The sequence below is a fragment of the Lolium rigidum genome, unplaced genomic scaffold (genome assembly GCF_022539505.1).
Source record: "Lolium rigidum isolate FL_2022 unplaced genomic scaffold, APGP_CSIRO_Lrig_0.1 contig_34417_1, whole genome shotgun sequence".
Classification (NCBI taxonomy): Eukaryota; Viridiplantae; Streptophyta; class Magnoliopsida; order Poales; family Poaceae; genus Lolium; species Lolium rigidum.
Genome location: NW_025900275.1, coordinates 103,635 through 120,359, shown reverse-complemented (window position 1 = coordinate 120,359; position 16,725 = coordinate 103,635). Strand labels below are relative to the sequence as shown.

Sequence of the window (16,725 nt, the reverse complement as noted above, 5' to 3'; positions counted from 1 at the left end):
GGCAGTCGCATATTCCAGACGCATCTTCCTCTCTCCTATTTCCTCTCTTACTCCGGCGGTCGCGGTGGCGCGAATCTAACCGTGCGTGCGGCAGCGTGCGGCAGCGCGGATCTAACCGTGCGGTGGCGTGGATCTAAGAGTGCCGGTGAGGATCTAACCCTCAGAAATAGTTGAAATGTCTCTCTCTGTCTCACTTTCGTTTCTCTTCTCAGATCTGTTGATGATGAAGAACACCAAGACGGCGGCCGTGCCGATAGTGGTCATCGATGGCAAGATCATCGCCTACAACATCGCTTCGACGATTGATACGTCCCAAACGTATCTATAATTTCTTATGTTCCATGCTACTTTTATGATGATACTCACATGTTTTATACACATTATATGTCATTATTATGCATTTTCTGGCACTAACCTATTGACGAGATGCCGAAGAGCCGATTCTTGTTTTCTGCTGTTTTTGGTTTCAGAAATCCTAGTAAGGAAATATTCTCGGAATTGGACGAAATCAACGCCCAGGGGCCTATTTTTTCACGAAGCTTCCAGAAGTCCGAGGGAGAGACGAAGTGGGGCCACGAGGTGGCCAGACACTAGGGCGGCGCGGCCCAGGTGCTGGCCGCGCGGCCCTAGCGTGTGGGCCCCTCGTGTGGCCCCCTGACCTGCCCTTCCGCCTACAAATAGCCTTCGTCGCGAAACCCCCAGTACCGAGAGCCACGATACGGAAAACCTTCCAGAGACGCTGCCGCCGCCAATCCCATCTCGGGGAGATCGCCTTCGGCACCCTGCCGGAGAGGGGAATCATCTCCCGGAGGTCTCTTCATCACCATGATCGCCTCCGGATCGATGTGTGAGTAGTTCACCCCTGGACTATGGGTCCATAGCAGTAGCTAGATGGTCGTCTTCTCCCCATTGTGCTATCATGTTAGATCTTGTGAGCTGTCTATCATGATCAAGATCATCTATTTGTAATCCTTCATGTTGTGTTTGTTGGGATCCGATGAATATTGAATACTATGTCAAGTTGATTATCAATCTATCATATATGTTATATATGTTCTTGCATGCTCTCCGTTGCTAGTAGAGGCTCTGGCCAAGTTGATACTTGTGACTCCAAGAGGGGGTATTTATGCTCGATAAAGGGTTCATGCCTCCATTAAATCTGGGACAGTGACAGAAAGTTCTAAGGTTGTGGATGTGCTATTGCCACTAGGGATAAAACATCGATGCTTTGTCTAAGGATATTTGTGTTGATTACATTACGCACCATACTTAATGCAATTGTACTGTTGTTTACAACTTAATACTGGAAGGGGTTCGGATGATAACTTCGAAGGTGGACTTTTTAGGCATAGATGCATGTCTGGATAGCGGTCTATGTACTTTGTCGTAATGCCCTGATTAAATCTCATAGTACTCATCATGATATATGTATGTGCATTGTTATGCCTTCTTTATTTTTCAATTGCCCAAGCTGTAATTTGTTCACCCAACATCTGCTATCTTATGGGAGAGACACCGCTAGTGAAGCTGTGGACCCCGGTCCTATTCTTTACATCTGAAATACAAACTGCTGCAATTGTTCTTTACTGTTCTTCGCAAACAAACATCATCATCCACACTATACATCTAATCCTTTGTTTACAGCAAGCCGGTGAGATTGACAACCTCACCCGTTACGTTGGGGCAAAGTTACTGTGATTGTGTTGTGCGGGTTCCACGTTGGCGCCGGAATCCCTGGTGTTGCGCCGCACTACACTCCTCCGCCATCAACCTTCAACGTGCTTCTTGGCTCCTCCTGGTTCGATAAACCTTGGTTTCTTTCTGAGGGAAAACTTGCTACTGTGCGCATCACACCTTCCTCTTGGGGTTCCCAACGGACGTGTCAACTACACGCATCAACGATGCAGATCCAGCCTTCAATGTCGGAGTCTGCTGATGTCTCACTTCCGTTGCCCTCCTCAGATCCGTTGCTGATGAAGGACACCAAGACGGCGTCCGTGCCGACAGTGGTCATCGGTGCCACGAACATTGAAGCCATCGCCTACAACATCGCTTCGACGGCAAAGATCCAGCCTTCAATGTCGGAGCCTGTTGATGTCTCACTTCCGGTGCCGAGAGTGCGAATTGATGCCAAGACGATTGAAGCCATCGTCTACAACCGCGCTGCGAAGCCGCCGATCCAGCCCTCCGCAGATCCATCGCTGATGAAGTACATCAAGACAGCGGCGGTGCCGACAGTGGTCATCGATGCCACGAACATTGAAGCCATCGCCCACAACATCGCTTCGACGGCGGATGGCGCAGATCACCACCCCTCAGCCGCTCGTCGTCCTGGCCCTTCTTGCCCATCGCTGCGTGGCCGTGTTCGACGCCGCAAATTGGGATAAATTATGATAAATTTGTATTTTTCAATTTCAAATTGGAATAAAATTGTTCGAACTACTACCTCCGTCTCAAAAAAACCTTCTCCGCGTTCTTGATGTGTCCATGTACATCTGTATGTATGATTTGAATTCTATCCCAACTTGATATGTATTTGATCCGAGAGGCTGGTACATGCTAAAATCATCGCGCGCATTACTTAGGACAACTAGGAAATTATACGCCAAAATACAGTGGTTAGAGCCACAAAAAAATAAAGTGGTTAGAGCCATCTACTGAATAATAATTCTATACTATCTAAATCGTCTACCACAACCACATAACTGCTAGGACAGGGATGAACCTAATAAAACTGCCCAGATGAATCTACTTTTCTCCTCTCCCATCACTTGAAGTTCATGTTCTAGATTTTCTACCACTTGATCAAATACGGCAAGATCTGTCTCAACTCTCAACTTCTCCTTGTGAATAAGCTCTGAATTCTTCTTTTCTTCCTCCACAATACGCTTCAGCTCGAATATCATCAGGTTTTTACGGGCCAATTCATCACCTAAATTGGCCACCTTCTCCTCCAAATCCATCATCTGGCTACACCACTGGGTTGATTCATCTTGGTATGCAATGTACCATGGATCATCGGCTTGCCTGGCTAACTGTAACAATAATGGGAAAAAGAACAACTGAAATCACTCCAACAGGCCATGGCGGCTCTTCAAATTAAACGGTAGTACAGAAAGCATAAGCTAGATACCTGCACTTCCGACGAGGTAGGAGAAGTAGAATGTGGCCACGACATGATCGAATCCCCACCCTCGCCGGTATACCCGCTACGACCAGAAATTGAGGACTATTCGCACCTGCAAACTCCAATAAATTACGGGAACCGAATCGATTAGGGGGCGGGGGAGGCAGAAGCGGAGGTCTTACCAAGCTATACTACCAATTGGTGCGCGGAACAAATCCCGGTCATCGTTGGCGGTGGATCTGCTTGCGGCGGAGCTGCTCCGTCCGAGGGTGGGGAACGAGCTGCCAGCGGTTCTCCGGTGACTAATGAGATACACAACACTAGGTTCCAGCCATGTTTAGCATAAAATTCACTTTAGATTAAGCTGCGAAAATAGTCAGCTGATGGGTCTAGCTTAAGAAAAATTAAATAGACGACCCCACTGGTCATTAGCTGCGGCAGCCCCACAGAGCGTCAATATATGTCTTTTCCTGAAAAATAGACGACCCCACTAGTCATTGGCTGCGGAGACCCCACAGAGCGGCAATATATGATTTTCTATAAATAAATAGACGACCCCACTGGTCATTGGCTGCGGCAGCCCCACAGAGCGGCAATATATATCTTTTCCTGAAAAAATAGATGACCCCACTGGTCATTGGCTGCGGAGGCCCCACAGAGCGGCAATATATGATTTTCTATAAATAAATAGATGACCTCACTGGTCATTGGCTGCGGCAGCCCCACTGAGCGGCAATATATGTCTTTTCCTGAAAAATAGACGACCCCACTGGTCATTGGCTGCGGCAGCCCTATAGAGCGGCCTCATTTGTCATTGGCAGCACCGCCTATAAAATCATGAAATAAAACGGCCCACACGTCAGCGATAGATGGATGGCTGCTCCGACGTGTCTCCTGACCCTACCCGTCAGCACGAGACGGTCAGGGAGGAGTTGCCCCTGTGCAGCCCCACCCGATCAGACTAACGGTCAAGGCCTCTGACCTGACGACTACCGGCCGTTCCAGCACTTGTGAGTGTTTCAAACTAGAGGAGGGGAAAACTGAGGAGAAACTAAGGGGCTGGGGAAAACTGAGTACAACTAAGGAACTGAGGGCACGAAAATAGAAATCCCTATAAAATTATGAAATTCTCATATGACCCATTAATTCATGCATAGCAAGTGATAGGATTAAATTTTAGTCTCACATTACTAATTGGCAAAATTTGAAGCGGTTTATAAGGTGATATTTTCTACTTTCACTAGCTAAGGTGTGAGAAGAGAAGTAGTTATCACGCATTCCTACTCCTCCGCCCCCTCGTCACGCTTCATCACGACGAGGGAATGAGCCGAGCTCATACCCATGCATGATGTTTATGTTTTTGTTGTTAACTATGTGTTAATGACAAATTATTAACAGGCGCATTGTATCAGCTGTTTACAAATTTTTGGTTAATGGATTGCACTGAATCGGGCATGGGTTGTGCCCCACGTCCTACTCGACTTACACTATATAAACCTAGACACGTACCCTAGTTGGTATGGCACAACATATTCGACTACTTGCTTCCAGAACCTTGCATTGCCGCCCTCGTCTTCACATCCCATCTTTCTGAGTACACGGAAGGACGGGATAGCAGGCCTCCACAACCCTATCTATTGTAAATATGTACGAGTGAGGGTGATCGGATTTTTGTGGAGCGCTATAGCGCGACTAATAGAATCACGACGTCGTCTCACTGTGAATTCTTCCCGGTCATCAAGGAGCCCTTCAGCGACATCAACGCCTGGACCGTGCGTGATTTTGTCATTTCTCCTTCAGATCTTGCTAGAGCTTCTTGTTATAGCACTCGAAATAGATGTGATCGGTGTATCATATTTAGATGCATTGTTCATCTACTTTGTTAGTCAGAATGGTTAGTCTAATTACCATGTTTATGATCATGGTAATATATCAGTTATTTATATATTTGGATTAAATTATATGATAATTTACTAATATATTGAGCAATATCATCACGGGAAAAATGAGAGTGGGCTGTTTACGAGTTACGGTGGTTATCCAGTGCCTCGTCTTCTTCACTTTCTCAGCTTGACGGTGAAAATTAGCATGATGGAAACATTGAAATGGACATGGTCATATTCGCGCAGTCACCGATCAACGCGGATTTGGTTCGTGCAATTCGCCCGCACCCCTTTTCAGTCCAGAGATAAGAGATCGCGCGTCGTGGCGGTGAAAGCGACCACAGCCCAATTAAGCGGTGCTACCGCAGTGGCAATGTAGCCGAAATAAGCTATGCACGTACACGGCAATTGCCCTCTCGATCGGTCGACGTATTATCCATGCATGCATTGCACGCGGGACGGACGGGACAAGTACGTGCGTGCACACCTGGATCTTATCTACTAGTACTCGTTATATCTTGGCCGGCAAGCCAGGCGTAGTGCCCCGACCGCTCCAGCTGCTAGTCATAGATTTTGCTTTTGACGGGACGGTGGATACGTAGCACCGGTCGTACCGTATCGTCAACAGTGGTACATGCAGAGCATTTTTGAGCCCAAGGCTGACCCCTTTTGGCTAATGGCTGCTGGCGAAGAAAAATATGATGTCACACGTATCGGCTATAAGTGACTCAATTTTGTTAAGATACATATCACTAGAAATATATCTAAGTATATTTGTATTTACATAAAACTGATTCATTTACTTTTGGATGGAGGGAGTATATATACCCTTGCTTGGAGTACTCCGGATTCTGGATGTCCAATCCCGCTAACATTTTTAATACACGCTTGTTGCTTCTCTCAGTCGGTGTGCTGTCATGACTCACGGGACCCCTCTCTCTCCTTGTTGGCATGCGTTGCGTAGATCAGCAGCTAGCGCTTGCTCCACCATGGCCAGATCTCCCCCTCTCTCGTGTGTTTCTTATCGAATGCTATCAGTGCCGGCATTGCAAGACGAGGGGTCGCCGGTGCTGCAAGGTCCCATTGCCTTCTCTTGCGCCTTTTTTTGACACCGACGCTAGAAAAGGCCGGCGCTAATCGAGCTCACCACCGGTTGCAAGGCCAGGGTCGATGACTTTGTAGTTGTTTCTGCTCCATCGGTGGTGCTACAAGCAGCATCACAGTTGCTATAGTCGGTGCCGATGATTGCTACAAGGGGTAACTCCTATTGCTAGAAGCGGGGGCGGGGGCTGCTGCTGCAAGAGGTGGTGGCGGTTCCTACAAGCAGCGACTGCGGTTGGTACAATCAGTGCCGGTGACTGCTACATGCGGCTACACGTATTACTGCAAGTGTCGGTGGTGGTTGCTACAAGAGGTGGAGACATTTGGTACACATTGGTTGCAGAGTGCTACAAGCTGCGACGACGACGCTGCAAGGATGCCCATGGCGATGCAGCAAGAGGTCGGTCGCATTGCTACGCTCGGCTGATGGTGGTGCAACCGAAGTCAGCAATGGTGCTACGAGCGGCCAGCGACTGTGGGCTCATAGGAAAAGTAAACGTATTTTTGGAAAATGTATTTTTAGAATTTGGAAAATCCAGAAAAGAATATTTGCGCGTAGCTAATTGCCAAAAATACCTGGATTAAACTTCAAACTGTTTTTTGGCATGTATAAAAAATACATAGATTTCACAGGTAAGTTCAAAAATTTGTAGTTCGATAAAATGTATTATAACCTACTAACCTTCGGTTCGAGAATACGGTTCCCGGCGAAATGACATCCATCCAAGTCAGCGTGATCCACTCTAGTAAACTAGCAGCCCCGCGGCGCGTGTTTGTAGGCATGTTTGGATCAGATGAGGAGAATGGAGTCTGAAAGACCACCAACCGTAGTAGCACGACGTGTTGCGCCAGCCGATCTGCTCCCGCGAGGTGCTACGGGAGTACGTGATTCCTATGCACCAACTAGGTCGGCTGTTATTGTGCGTTGCACCCCCTCCCACCCCCCACCCCCACCCCCCGCGGTATGGGCTGTCTTGGTCGGCCTAGTTCATGGTGTTTTTTCTATTTTCTGTTTTCTATTTTTTCCTTTTTCTTTTCTTTTCTTTTCTGTTTTTTTTATTTTTTATTTTTCTAGATTAGAAAAATATTAAGATTTAAAAAAATGTTTAAATTTTAAAATTGTTGAGGTAATATCCATATTCAAAAAAACATATTTTGAAAATAGTTGGATTTTAAAACTGTTCAAATCTCAAAAAACTTCAATCTCCAAAAATGTTAAATCTCAAAAAATGTTCAAATTTCAAAAAAAAATTGTTCATATTTAAAAATATTCACTTTTTAAAATGTTCACATTGTGAAAAAATGTTCATTTATTTTTGAAAATATTCAGACTTTAAAACAGAAAAAAGAATAGAAAAAAAAGGGAAACAAAAAAATAACTGCCTGTCTTGTTGGGCCGCGGCCCAATAGACCGCAGCGGGGTACGCTTAGGTGTGCGGCAGGCGACAGCACGCGGGAGCTCCTCGCCACCGATATGGTCGGTGGCTGTTCGGCACCGCACACCCTCCCACGATCCAGGTCATTTAGTGGGCCACGGCCCATTACGTCAGGTGAGTTTCTTTTTCCTTTTTCTTCCTTCTTTTCTGTTTTTTCTTTTCTGTTTATATTTTCGTTTTTTAAATCGAACCGTTTTAATAAAATTTGAACAGTTTTCTGAAACTAAAACAGTTTTTAAATTTGAACATTTTTTCGATTTGAATATTTTTTAAAATTTGAAATTTGAATAATTTTCTAACTCGAACAATTTTCAAAATTGAACGTTTTTAAAATATGAACAAATTTCGAATGAACGCTTTTTCTATTTGAACAATTTTCATATTTGAACAATTTTCAAATTTTCAAATTTGAACGGTTTTCGAATTTGAACGGTTTTCAGATTTGAACGGTTTTCAAATTTGAACATTTCTGAATTTAAACATTTTCTCAATTTGAACAATTTTTAAAAATAAAAAATTTAGAATCTAAAAAAATACAAACAAAACCGAAACCAGAAAAAAGAAAAAAAGAAAAGAAAACAGAAAAAAGAAACCAGAAAAGAAAAAAGAAAAAAAAACGAACTGTTACAGGCCAAATAGCCACAAATGGGCCTGGCCCATATCCGACCAGGGGGTGTGCGGTGGCCGGTAACCACCGACCTGGTCGGTGTATAGGTTTTGCCACAGCACGCAGCGGTAAATCCTATTCATCGCTAATTAGCGATGCGTACAAACCATCGCACGGACGGTTTTTAGTTATGGATCTGGCCCATTTAACCCTCGCACGCGTGCGGCAGCTCGCGGGCCGCGGCCCATCTAGTCTGTTTTGCGTTTTTTTCGTGCGTTTTTTTCTGGTTCGGTCTCCTGTTCTCTGTTGGTTCGGTTTTCTTTGTTTCTTCGGTTTTTATGTGTGCGTTTTTTAAAGTAAGCAAATTTCAAATCTGAGAAACTTTTGAATCCGAGCAATGGGGATGAGTAACACACCAGTTCTTGTCCGTTGTAACCTGCATTGGACTTGGTACTATGGGCAGCATCAGAGCAGGAATGAGATGATAATGATAACAATATTCCACACCACACCTGAATCGTTCCGGCAGATGCGTGCTCCAATGGTCGCCAACGATGCATTTCTGTTTGGGATGGATGACATGATTGGCATGTACAGCTATAGTGATGACAGTACAGTCTTAATATCTGAGTGATGGAGGACTATGAGAGGGAGGTCTGGTCCCTCATGCGTCAGGTTAAATTACCGGTGGCAGAGATCAGGGGCACCTTGAAGGCCATAGGAGTTGGGTTGTGATGGTTACATATGATGCGGGAGATGTGCTTCTGCTTGTTGATTGTGGTACATGTGTGCTTCATGTTGATACTGAGGGCAAGTTGCTGTCAAGTTCAAATTATGATGGACATAGACTCTGTGCTAATCCAGTTAAGCTCAAGCAGAGCCTTGTTCGACATATCTTCTTTTCTAGGCTACAGGATGTTGTGAATGCCTGGCCTTTCACCTGATGACTAGGATGAGGTGTTGTGGTGATTCATTACAACGTCGGAGTTGTTGCTCTAGTGGTCTTTTTTTGGGGTGATCAAGCTGCATTGTGCTTATGAACTATGTTTATTTCCATCTCTGTGAAGTGTAATGCTGTGAACTGCATGAATGTTCCCACAATTAATTCTGCTACTGTATCTGTTTTGTATGCAAACTACTTATCTGAACTAACGGTAGAAAAAGTTCCGATCAGCAAGCTAAAGAGTATCAATATATCATCATATGGTATCAAGTTTATTCTGCGAAACACTCAACAATTGCCGTGAAGTACTTAGTTTTAAGTTCTTTTGCTGCAGTTATCCATATACAGTGGGTTAAATATGATGATTAAGATTACAATTGTAACTTGGATTGTATTCTTTCTCTATATGATCCATCTTTGCAGGGTCACATTTTTGAAAAAAAAAACAAATACATTTTATGGTTTTATTTGATAGCTTTCAATTGGCAAAGGGTACAATTTGTCGGGTCATGTTTGCGTTGTACACGAGACATGGAGAATTGCCATCACTATGTTTCTTCTAGAAGGACAATATTTTCTTGAGAAAATGATCTCCTGAGCAGAGCCTTGTTCGACATATCTTCTTTTCTATGCTACAAGCCTACAAGGTGTTGTGAATGTTTGGCCTTTCATCTGATGACTGTAGGATGAGATGGTGATTTGGTAGAACGTTGCTCTACTGTATCTGTTGTGTATGCAAACTACTTACCCGAACTGATGGTACAAAAAGTTTCAATCAGCAGCCAAAGAATAATATATCTTCATCTGGTATCAAGTCATTTCGATTCTCTCTTTGTCCATACTCTGGTGGATCTTTGCTAGTTAATGCGGATGGGTGATGAATGTTTTACTGTCTCTGTTCTTATTCTGAAGTTATACAAATTCACCTTTTGTATGCAGTCACTAAGATATCTTAGGAGATCTAATTGGCTTATGTCTCTATTATCCTGGAGTGTACAGTTGATGCTGTCTCTCTTTGTTTTTCCGACTCTATTAACACTTGGTAATGCTTTGAGGCCCTTCGGTAATAGACAACATGCAGGGGAGGACCAGAAATGCTAAAGCAGTGATATTGTATGAGTACCAAGTATTACTGTGAAAGTGAGACTGAAACTCGGATTTCAGAATATATTTAAGAGTTTATATGATAGTTTTCTACTGCACATTGCTCTTTGTTTACCAGATTATATAGTTGAACTAATGTTCTGAATCGATGGTAGTTGTTAACTGAAACTATGAGTGACAGGATCTGGATATTTCTTTAGTTGAATGAAATTATGTTAAATAATTTGATGTAGCATTTGAACTATCTGACAGGATGAAAGCTCAGCTGTATTTTGCAAAGTACTCAACAATATCAGTGAAATACTTAATTTTAAGTGCATTTGCTGCAATTATCCATTTAAAGTGGGTTAAATATGATTAGTAAGATCACCATAGTAGCTGGTTGGATTGTATTTCTTTTCCTTGTTGATCTCTTTTGGTCTTTTTTGGCATGGGGCGAATAATGATCCATCTTTGCAGAATATTAGGGTTTTTTTTGTAAAAAGAAAAAGTTATGGTGTTCTTTTGATAGCTTGCAATTGACAAAGGACACAATTTGTCGTGTCGTGTCTGAGTACACGAGATGCAGAGAACTGCCACCACTATTTTTTCTTCTAGAAGCACAATAGTTTCTTGATCAAAGGACCCCCTGAGGAGAATAGCACAAAACTATTGTTATTACTAGAATCTGTAATCTCAAGCTTCTGGAATTTCTTGAACTGTTCTAACAAAAAACCTTGAACTGGAAATACTATGTTTAGATGTTATGTGAGAGGCTACTCGGGTCCTGAAAGGTGAACTACTGATGGTCGTTTCCCAGTGTGACAATTTGCAGCTTCGCTTTTACTGTTGGTTGTGGCCATATAATGTGTGGTCTATTAGCTGCTTTTAAGGTTGAGGTTTTTACCCTTTTTCTGCGCCATTGTCAAGTTTACTGTACTCATACGTTGTTTCTTTCAGGAAAACTCAAAAGAGGACCTGACGTTGAGCTACAAAATGCGGCTGAATGACCAGGATAGGGAGATCTTGATGGCGCCAACTGTTAAGATCAAGGACAATTTGGAGAGATTGCGGCAAATACTTTTGCTCATGTGATATATCATGGAATTGGCTCCAGTGTGTTATTTTCTTGTGCATGCAGAGCAGTCCTCTGCCCAAACTTCGAATGTACATCCTTTCAAAAAAAAAACTTTGAATGTATGTAGTGTTGCTCTCTTACATATGAAAACAGGGCCTCTATTCCAGGGTGACGTTGGCCCGGTGTAACTCTCCCGTGGAAATACTCTACATATGTGGATTGATCAGGAGTAAACTGAGCTCCTGAGTTGTGGAATTTTACAGGCTGCGACAATTACCCTGTTGCAAAAATATATGTTCTCTCTTGCCCTTAAATTTTTAAACTAAATATGGGGGATGAGAATGATAAAATTGAGCTATATGCATCTACAGATAGGAGGGCCGGAGATAATGAAGGCTTCTATATATTTCAAATAAAAATAATTCCACAAGCAACATGAGACAATGCACAAAATGGAATAAGCGGACGAATAATTTATCAGGCAACCGGACTATTTACAGCTCTCAATCATCGCTCCTACTTTCTTTTGTACAATTGAAAATAATTAGCTTTCTTCAGTCCCCTCTGCATCAGGATCTTGTGGTTCTGTACACGCGTAGAACTGAACACCCCAGGCTGCTTCCAAGTCAAGAACAGATACTTCCAGATCTTGCGTAGGTTTTCAGCAATAACCGTTCCTACTTTCAAGAGCTGATGCTGCGGTCTCGACGGTTCCAAGTAGGCACGAGTACGCCTTCTGCCTCAGCCTCTCAATGGTTTCGACCAAACTATCGGCAGATTTATCGGCCTCACTCTGCAGCTGATCTAGCCAGTTACTTGTTTCCTTTAGTTGTGATAACCGGACTGCGATCTGCCCGTCTCCACCCTTGGATTGTCCTCTCACTCGTTCTCTAGTGTTGTTTATGGTTCGGCACTCAAACTTGAATCCAGATTCAAGAGCATCTTCCAGGAAATTCAGAAACCATGTATTTGATTCCTTTTTTAGATCAATCCACGACCTGCGGATCTCCTTGAAACCATCCTCTCTAGCCCATTCGAGCTTTCCACTAGTATAAGCATCATCAGGATTCTTTGTTGCACCGGATCCAGCAACTTTATTCTGAGTTGCAGAAACTTTCCTTGATGACTTTTCCTTCTCTGTCCGGGATTCTTTGCCAGAATCTGGTGAGTTATCTTTCCAAAAAACATTTTGCTGAATGATTAGCCGGTTTAGCTGAAAAAACTTATTCACTGCACCATGCGGATCCTCCTCGGCGGAATTCATCATCTCGGCAAAAATTCTGGAAAACAAACATGAAAGTTGGATTCATTCAACACATGCAACAGCTACAGTAAAGAAGATATGCCAACCAGAACAATAAGAAATTTCTCAATTTGGATAGGTCTTGCTGCCTTGCTATAAAAGGGGCATGATATATTCTTCTAGCAGGAAGGCAGTGCTCTTGCTCGTCTTCAAATAAAATAGTATCAGGAAGATGTCACCACAAATAATGCAACTTACCTTGTTGCTAATAAAAATAATATGTGAGATGTTCGTACGATGGTACAGAAGTATAGAAGAACTTACCCAAGACCTTTCACAAGGGATGCAGCTGCAGTAGCCTCCCTTTGAGCCTCAGCTGCTACTATAAGAGCAATAGTCTTCCTCCGGACAACAGCCTATTAACAGAAAGAAATGAATGTGGACCATGGTTCAGAACAATTAGTATTAAAATTACTACAGTGTTTGCACATAAAATGAGTGGTTCGAACTAATGTCTTGCAGAATGCCCAAGTAAACACAAGAGACAATCAATTCATAGAAAACCTCAAACCCAGTTCATGCTTGCAATCAACAAATGCTAGTATATACCTTTCCAGATTTGATTAGGGATGTCGGGAGGGAATCCCAGGAGATGGTTTCTGTGACTCTTCTTTTAATGTTAGGCACAGAGGGAACTGGATTGGAGGTAACATTTGGCTTTGCTGGCACACGGATCTTCGCTGGTGAAGTTCTCAATGGTGTTGGTGGTGAACTCCTATAAAGTTTTGTCGGCGAGCTTCCTTCAGTTGCTGGTTCCCTTTTTGTGTCCCGTGGTGTTTGCTTCTTCACTACAGCAGATCCGTTCTGACCAAGTGGCCTGCCACTATTCTTGCGTATATCTTTATTGACTTCTTGCTTTGTGGAAGCTAACTTGACATTATTAGGAGAGGCAATATTTGGTCGTTCCTGCAATAACAGCAGCAACTGTAATTACCAGCCCTCCTAGATATATTTTTATGCCATATAGATGTTTTCTTAACATACAGAACACAAATATTATGACCTCATACAATTACCATTAATTAGCATATGTCGTTCTGAGGGCCACAATATAGAAAAGTTTAAGTTCCATTGTGGATATCTTCAATACCATCATATTTCAGTTTAACCTATGAGCTTAAGCATACCTGAGGTTTTGCCTCCTGTTTCACTTTTGTAGCACTAGAACCCATCTTTTGATTGGTATCACAAACACTACTTCCTCCATTACTTTTTTCACTGTCAGTGCTAGAGTTTAGACTGGTAAATTTCCCATTGTTGCTTGATATCCCAAGCATGTAACGGGAAGCAACACCAGCCTTCTGCTCTTTGATGACTACCTTCCTCTGAGAGTTTTCTTTTTCACTCTCAGACATCTCAGTTGGCTTTGTATCTTTCCGTTGATGATCCAATGCTTCCAAAACCCCTGATGGGGTTGACATTTGCATCAAATCCTTTGGGTTACCAATGAAAGGGTTCCTTCCTGGAACTGCTCGGACCCCAACAAGAATTGGAACGGGAACACTAGATTGAACCTTTTCAACATATATGAACTGTCCAAGTTGCAGTTTGTTTGATAAGATGAGTTCATTGTCCTCCTTTGATAAAGAAACATATGTTGCGTGGGACGAATCTGAAACTTTTATGAAGAAACCATGGTCTGGCCAAAGTTCTGAACCAGTAATGGCAGGAACTATGCTAATAACTTGGAGAAGAATCGACCTGTGTTCTCCACATACTTTCACATCAGAATTTATATTTTTTAGAACCTTTAACAGTATCCCTGGAGTAAGAGATGCCATATTCTTCTTGAAGCCAGCTTAACTCCGTGTTCTTTCTGCGGGGTGAAGTAATGGAAGTTAAGTGTGGTACAAGGTACTTGGATCATAAACTATAAACCAACATAAGTACCAACTTACGTTACAAAATATCGACCAAATATTCATGTGATAATTCAATATGAACAAATAAATCAGTTTTATTTTATCTTGGCAGCAAATCAGTTTTTGTAGCAGAGGCCGACAGACAGATTGAGTTGGACAGAAGCTTGATAAGATAACTAAAAAAGTACAATATAATCAATTGTCCAAATTACTGAAGATTTCCCCAGAGCGATGATTCTAACTTAATACTGCTGGCTCACGCTTTCTGATATAAGGGGTAGTAACTAAGTACAGAAAAAGTGAGGGGTCGACTAGTAATGAAATTATGATGGCGCCTTGCAGTTGGTAGCTCAATAGAAACAAAGAATTAGTACAAGGACAACACGTCAACTCTATCGAAGATACCTCCTACCTAACAACATAAGTTTGACAATATTAAAAAAAAAGGCATATTGGGAAAAGCTTCCAAACCATCATTTTATTGAGGAATTCAAACCTTTTTTGGACATACAATTAATATGATTTCTGAAGTCAAACCCTGGCAGTTTCCATACAAATTCTAGCAAATGGCTGAAGATGGACGCAACATGGCAAAAAGAAAGTAACCAAAAGAAAAACAAGAACAAAACACTCAAAAAGAGGCCAGACAGCAAGGAGGCCCAAGAAACAAAGTTACTCAACTAAAACTCCCCCACCAGGTCACCAAACAATGTCCTCTCATACAAACACCAATCAAACGTCACCTACCACACAGCAACATATCCAACTAGAAAAGTCTAATCACGATACTTTTCAAGGTGCAGGGGGGCAAGGACTTTACTAAAGGTAAAGTATTAGGGAAATTGAAAAACAAAGAGACCAGCAACACCAATGTTTCTTAGCTTTACAGCAAAGAATAGTAGACCCTATCAGCTAAACCATGACAAATAATGATTCTATCAAAGCCTAGCTTCAAGGTCGGGAACATGGGCGCCCAAAAAGCTACCGAAATTCCTAGTTCCCATGTCTCAGGCTCCTAACAAGACTTGAGGCGCCGATATTATCTGTAATCGTATCGCAATAAGCTATTCCATATGGGTTTCTTGACTTAAAGGCCAGGAAAGGAGAGACCTAACAAACCAAGGAACGGCAGTTGGGGGCAGGAACGGGCAACCGGTTTGGTTCTTAAATTTGAAGGACAAGGATACAGCAAGACTTGCAACATTGAAACTTGAAGGCCTTCTACTCTGAAGGCACAGGAGTAGAGGACAAATGAAATGAGGTTGATGTCTCAGGATAACTTGTATAACCAAATCACCGTGAGAGCAATTTGTGAGGCAGAGATACACAGCGGTGCTGGTCGTGAGCTCAAGTCAAGGCGCTGATTTCACATATGGCCCGACCTGAGAGGTTAGCAAGACGATAAGCTACCCCTTTCTCCTGAAAACACGAAACCAGAATTGCCGACAAAGTTACACCCTGCTTATTGAGGAGGGCTATTACCTGCCTAGGAAACGAAAATAGACTAGGAAAGCAAACGTGGCCAAGCCTCGCAATTTCCAGGGAAGAGACTCGGGGCAGCTAGCTACGGACTACATAAACATCAAGAACCAGCGGAAGTCCTCGAACAAGAACATACCAATTTGAAGAGGGAAAAGTTGGTCCCCCTCAAAGAAAATTTTGAGCAGGAGAGGAGGAGAGGCACGCAATCAAATAAGCAGCACAAGGGCAGCAGAAGCGGAGACGCATAGTCGCATACCAATTGAAACGATAAGAGGCAGGCGTCAACCAACATAGCTTGGTCAGCGGGCAAGAGAATAATTAGCACGGACAAGAGCGGAAGATATGGAATGATTAAGCAAGAGCCATTTCGTCGAACAGGTGGTGGCAGAGGAAAGGGGAGCGGAGCAGTACCTTTCTCGGGTTCCGCTAGTGCGCGGAGCGGAGACGGGGAGGTTTGAGGTGGAGGTGGGGAGCGGAAGAGAAGAGAGGGCTGGGCTCGCGGAGGTGGAATAAGAAGGGGAGAGGAGACGAGGTAGGCGACGCAACTGCCCGCAACTGTCACGCACGCCTGGTGGGATCCCCGTCGTCGGCCCGCGCGTCAAAGCATCTTGCTGAGAGGGAGGCCGCCCAACGGTGGCGCAGCCACTGACACGTGGGGACGGGGAAAGAGAATACACGGGCCACGCCGCATACCAAAAGAGTTGTCATACACAATCCGTTCATGTGTCCTCCTAGTCCAATCTTGATCCGCCCGGCAACGATCAACCGCCTACCCATCTTCTGTATCGACAGTCGCTCGTCTGCTGCGCCGCCATCAATG

At 43.5% G+C, this 16,725-nt stretch overlaps 1 protein-coding gene across 2 annotated transcripts; it reads right to left on the bottom strand.

Annotated features, from left to right (window-relative positions):
• Positions 1 to 11,645: 11,645 nt before the first annotated feature.
• On the bottom strand, positions 11,646 to 16,381 carry LOC124681143. Of its 2 annotated transcripts, none has more exons than XM_047216092.1 (5): positions 16,317 to 16,381; positions 13,689 to 14,377; positions 13,111 to 13,467; positions 12,826 to 12,917; positions 11,646 to 12,538 (listed from the first exon to the last, which is right to left on the bottom strand). In XM_047216092.1, the coding sequence occupies exons 2-5, from the start codon at positions 14,340 to 14,342 to the stop codon at positions 11,920 to 11,922; spliced, it is 1,722 nt and encodes a 573-aa protein (XP_047072048.1). In that variant the 5' UTR covers positions 14,343 to 14,377; positions 16,317 to 16,381; the 3' UTR covers positions 11,646 to 11,919. The 2 variants fall into 2 exon arrangements, with proteins under 2 accessions (XP_047072048.1, XP_047072046.1); XM_047216090.1 differs by lacking the exon at positions 16,317 to 16,381 and adding an exon at positions 16,162 to 16,183.
• Positions 16,382 to 16,725: the final 344 nt, after the last annotated feature.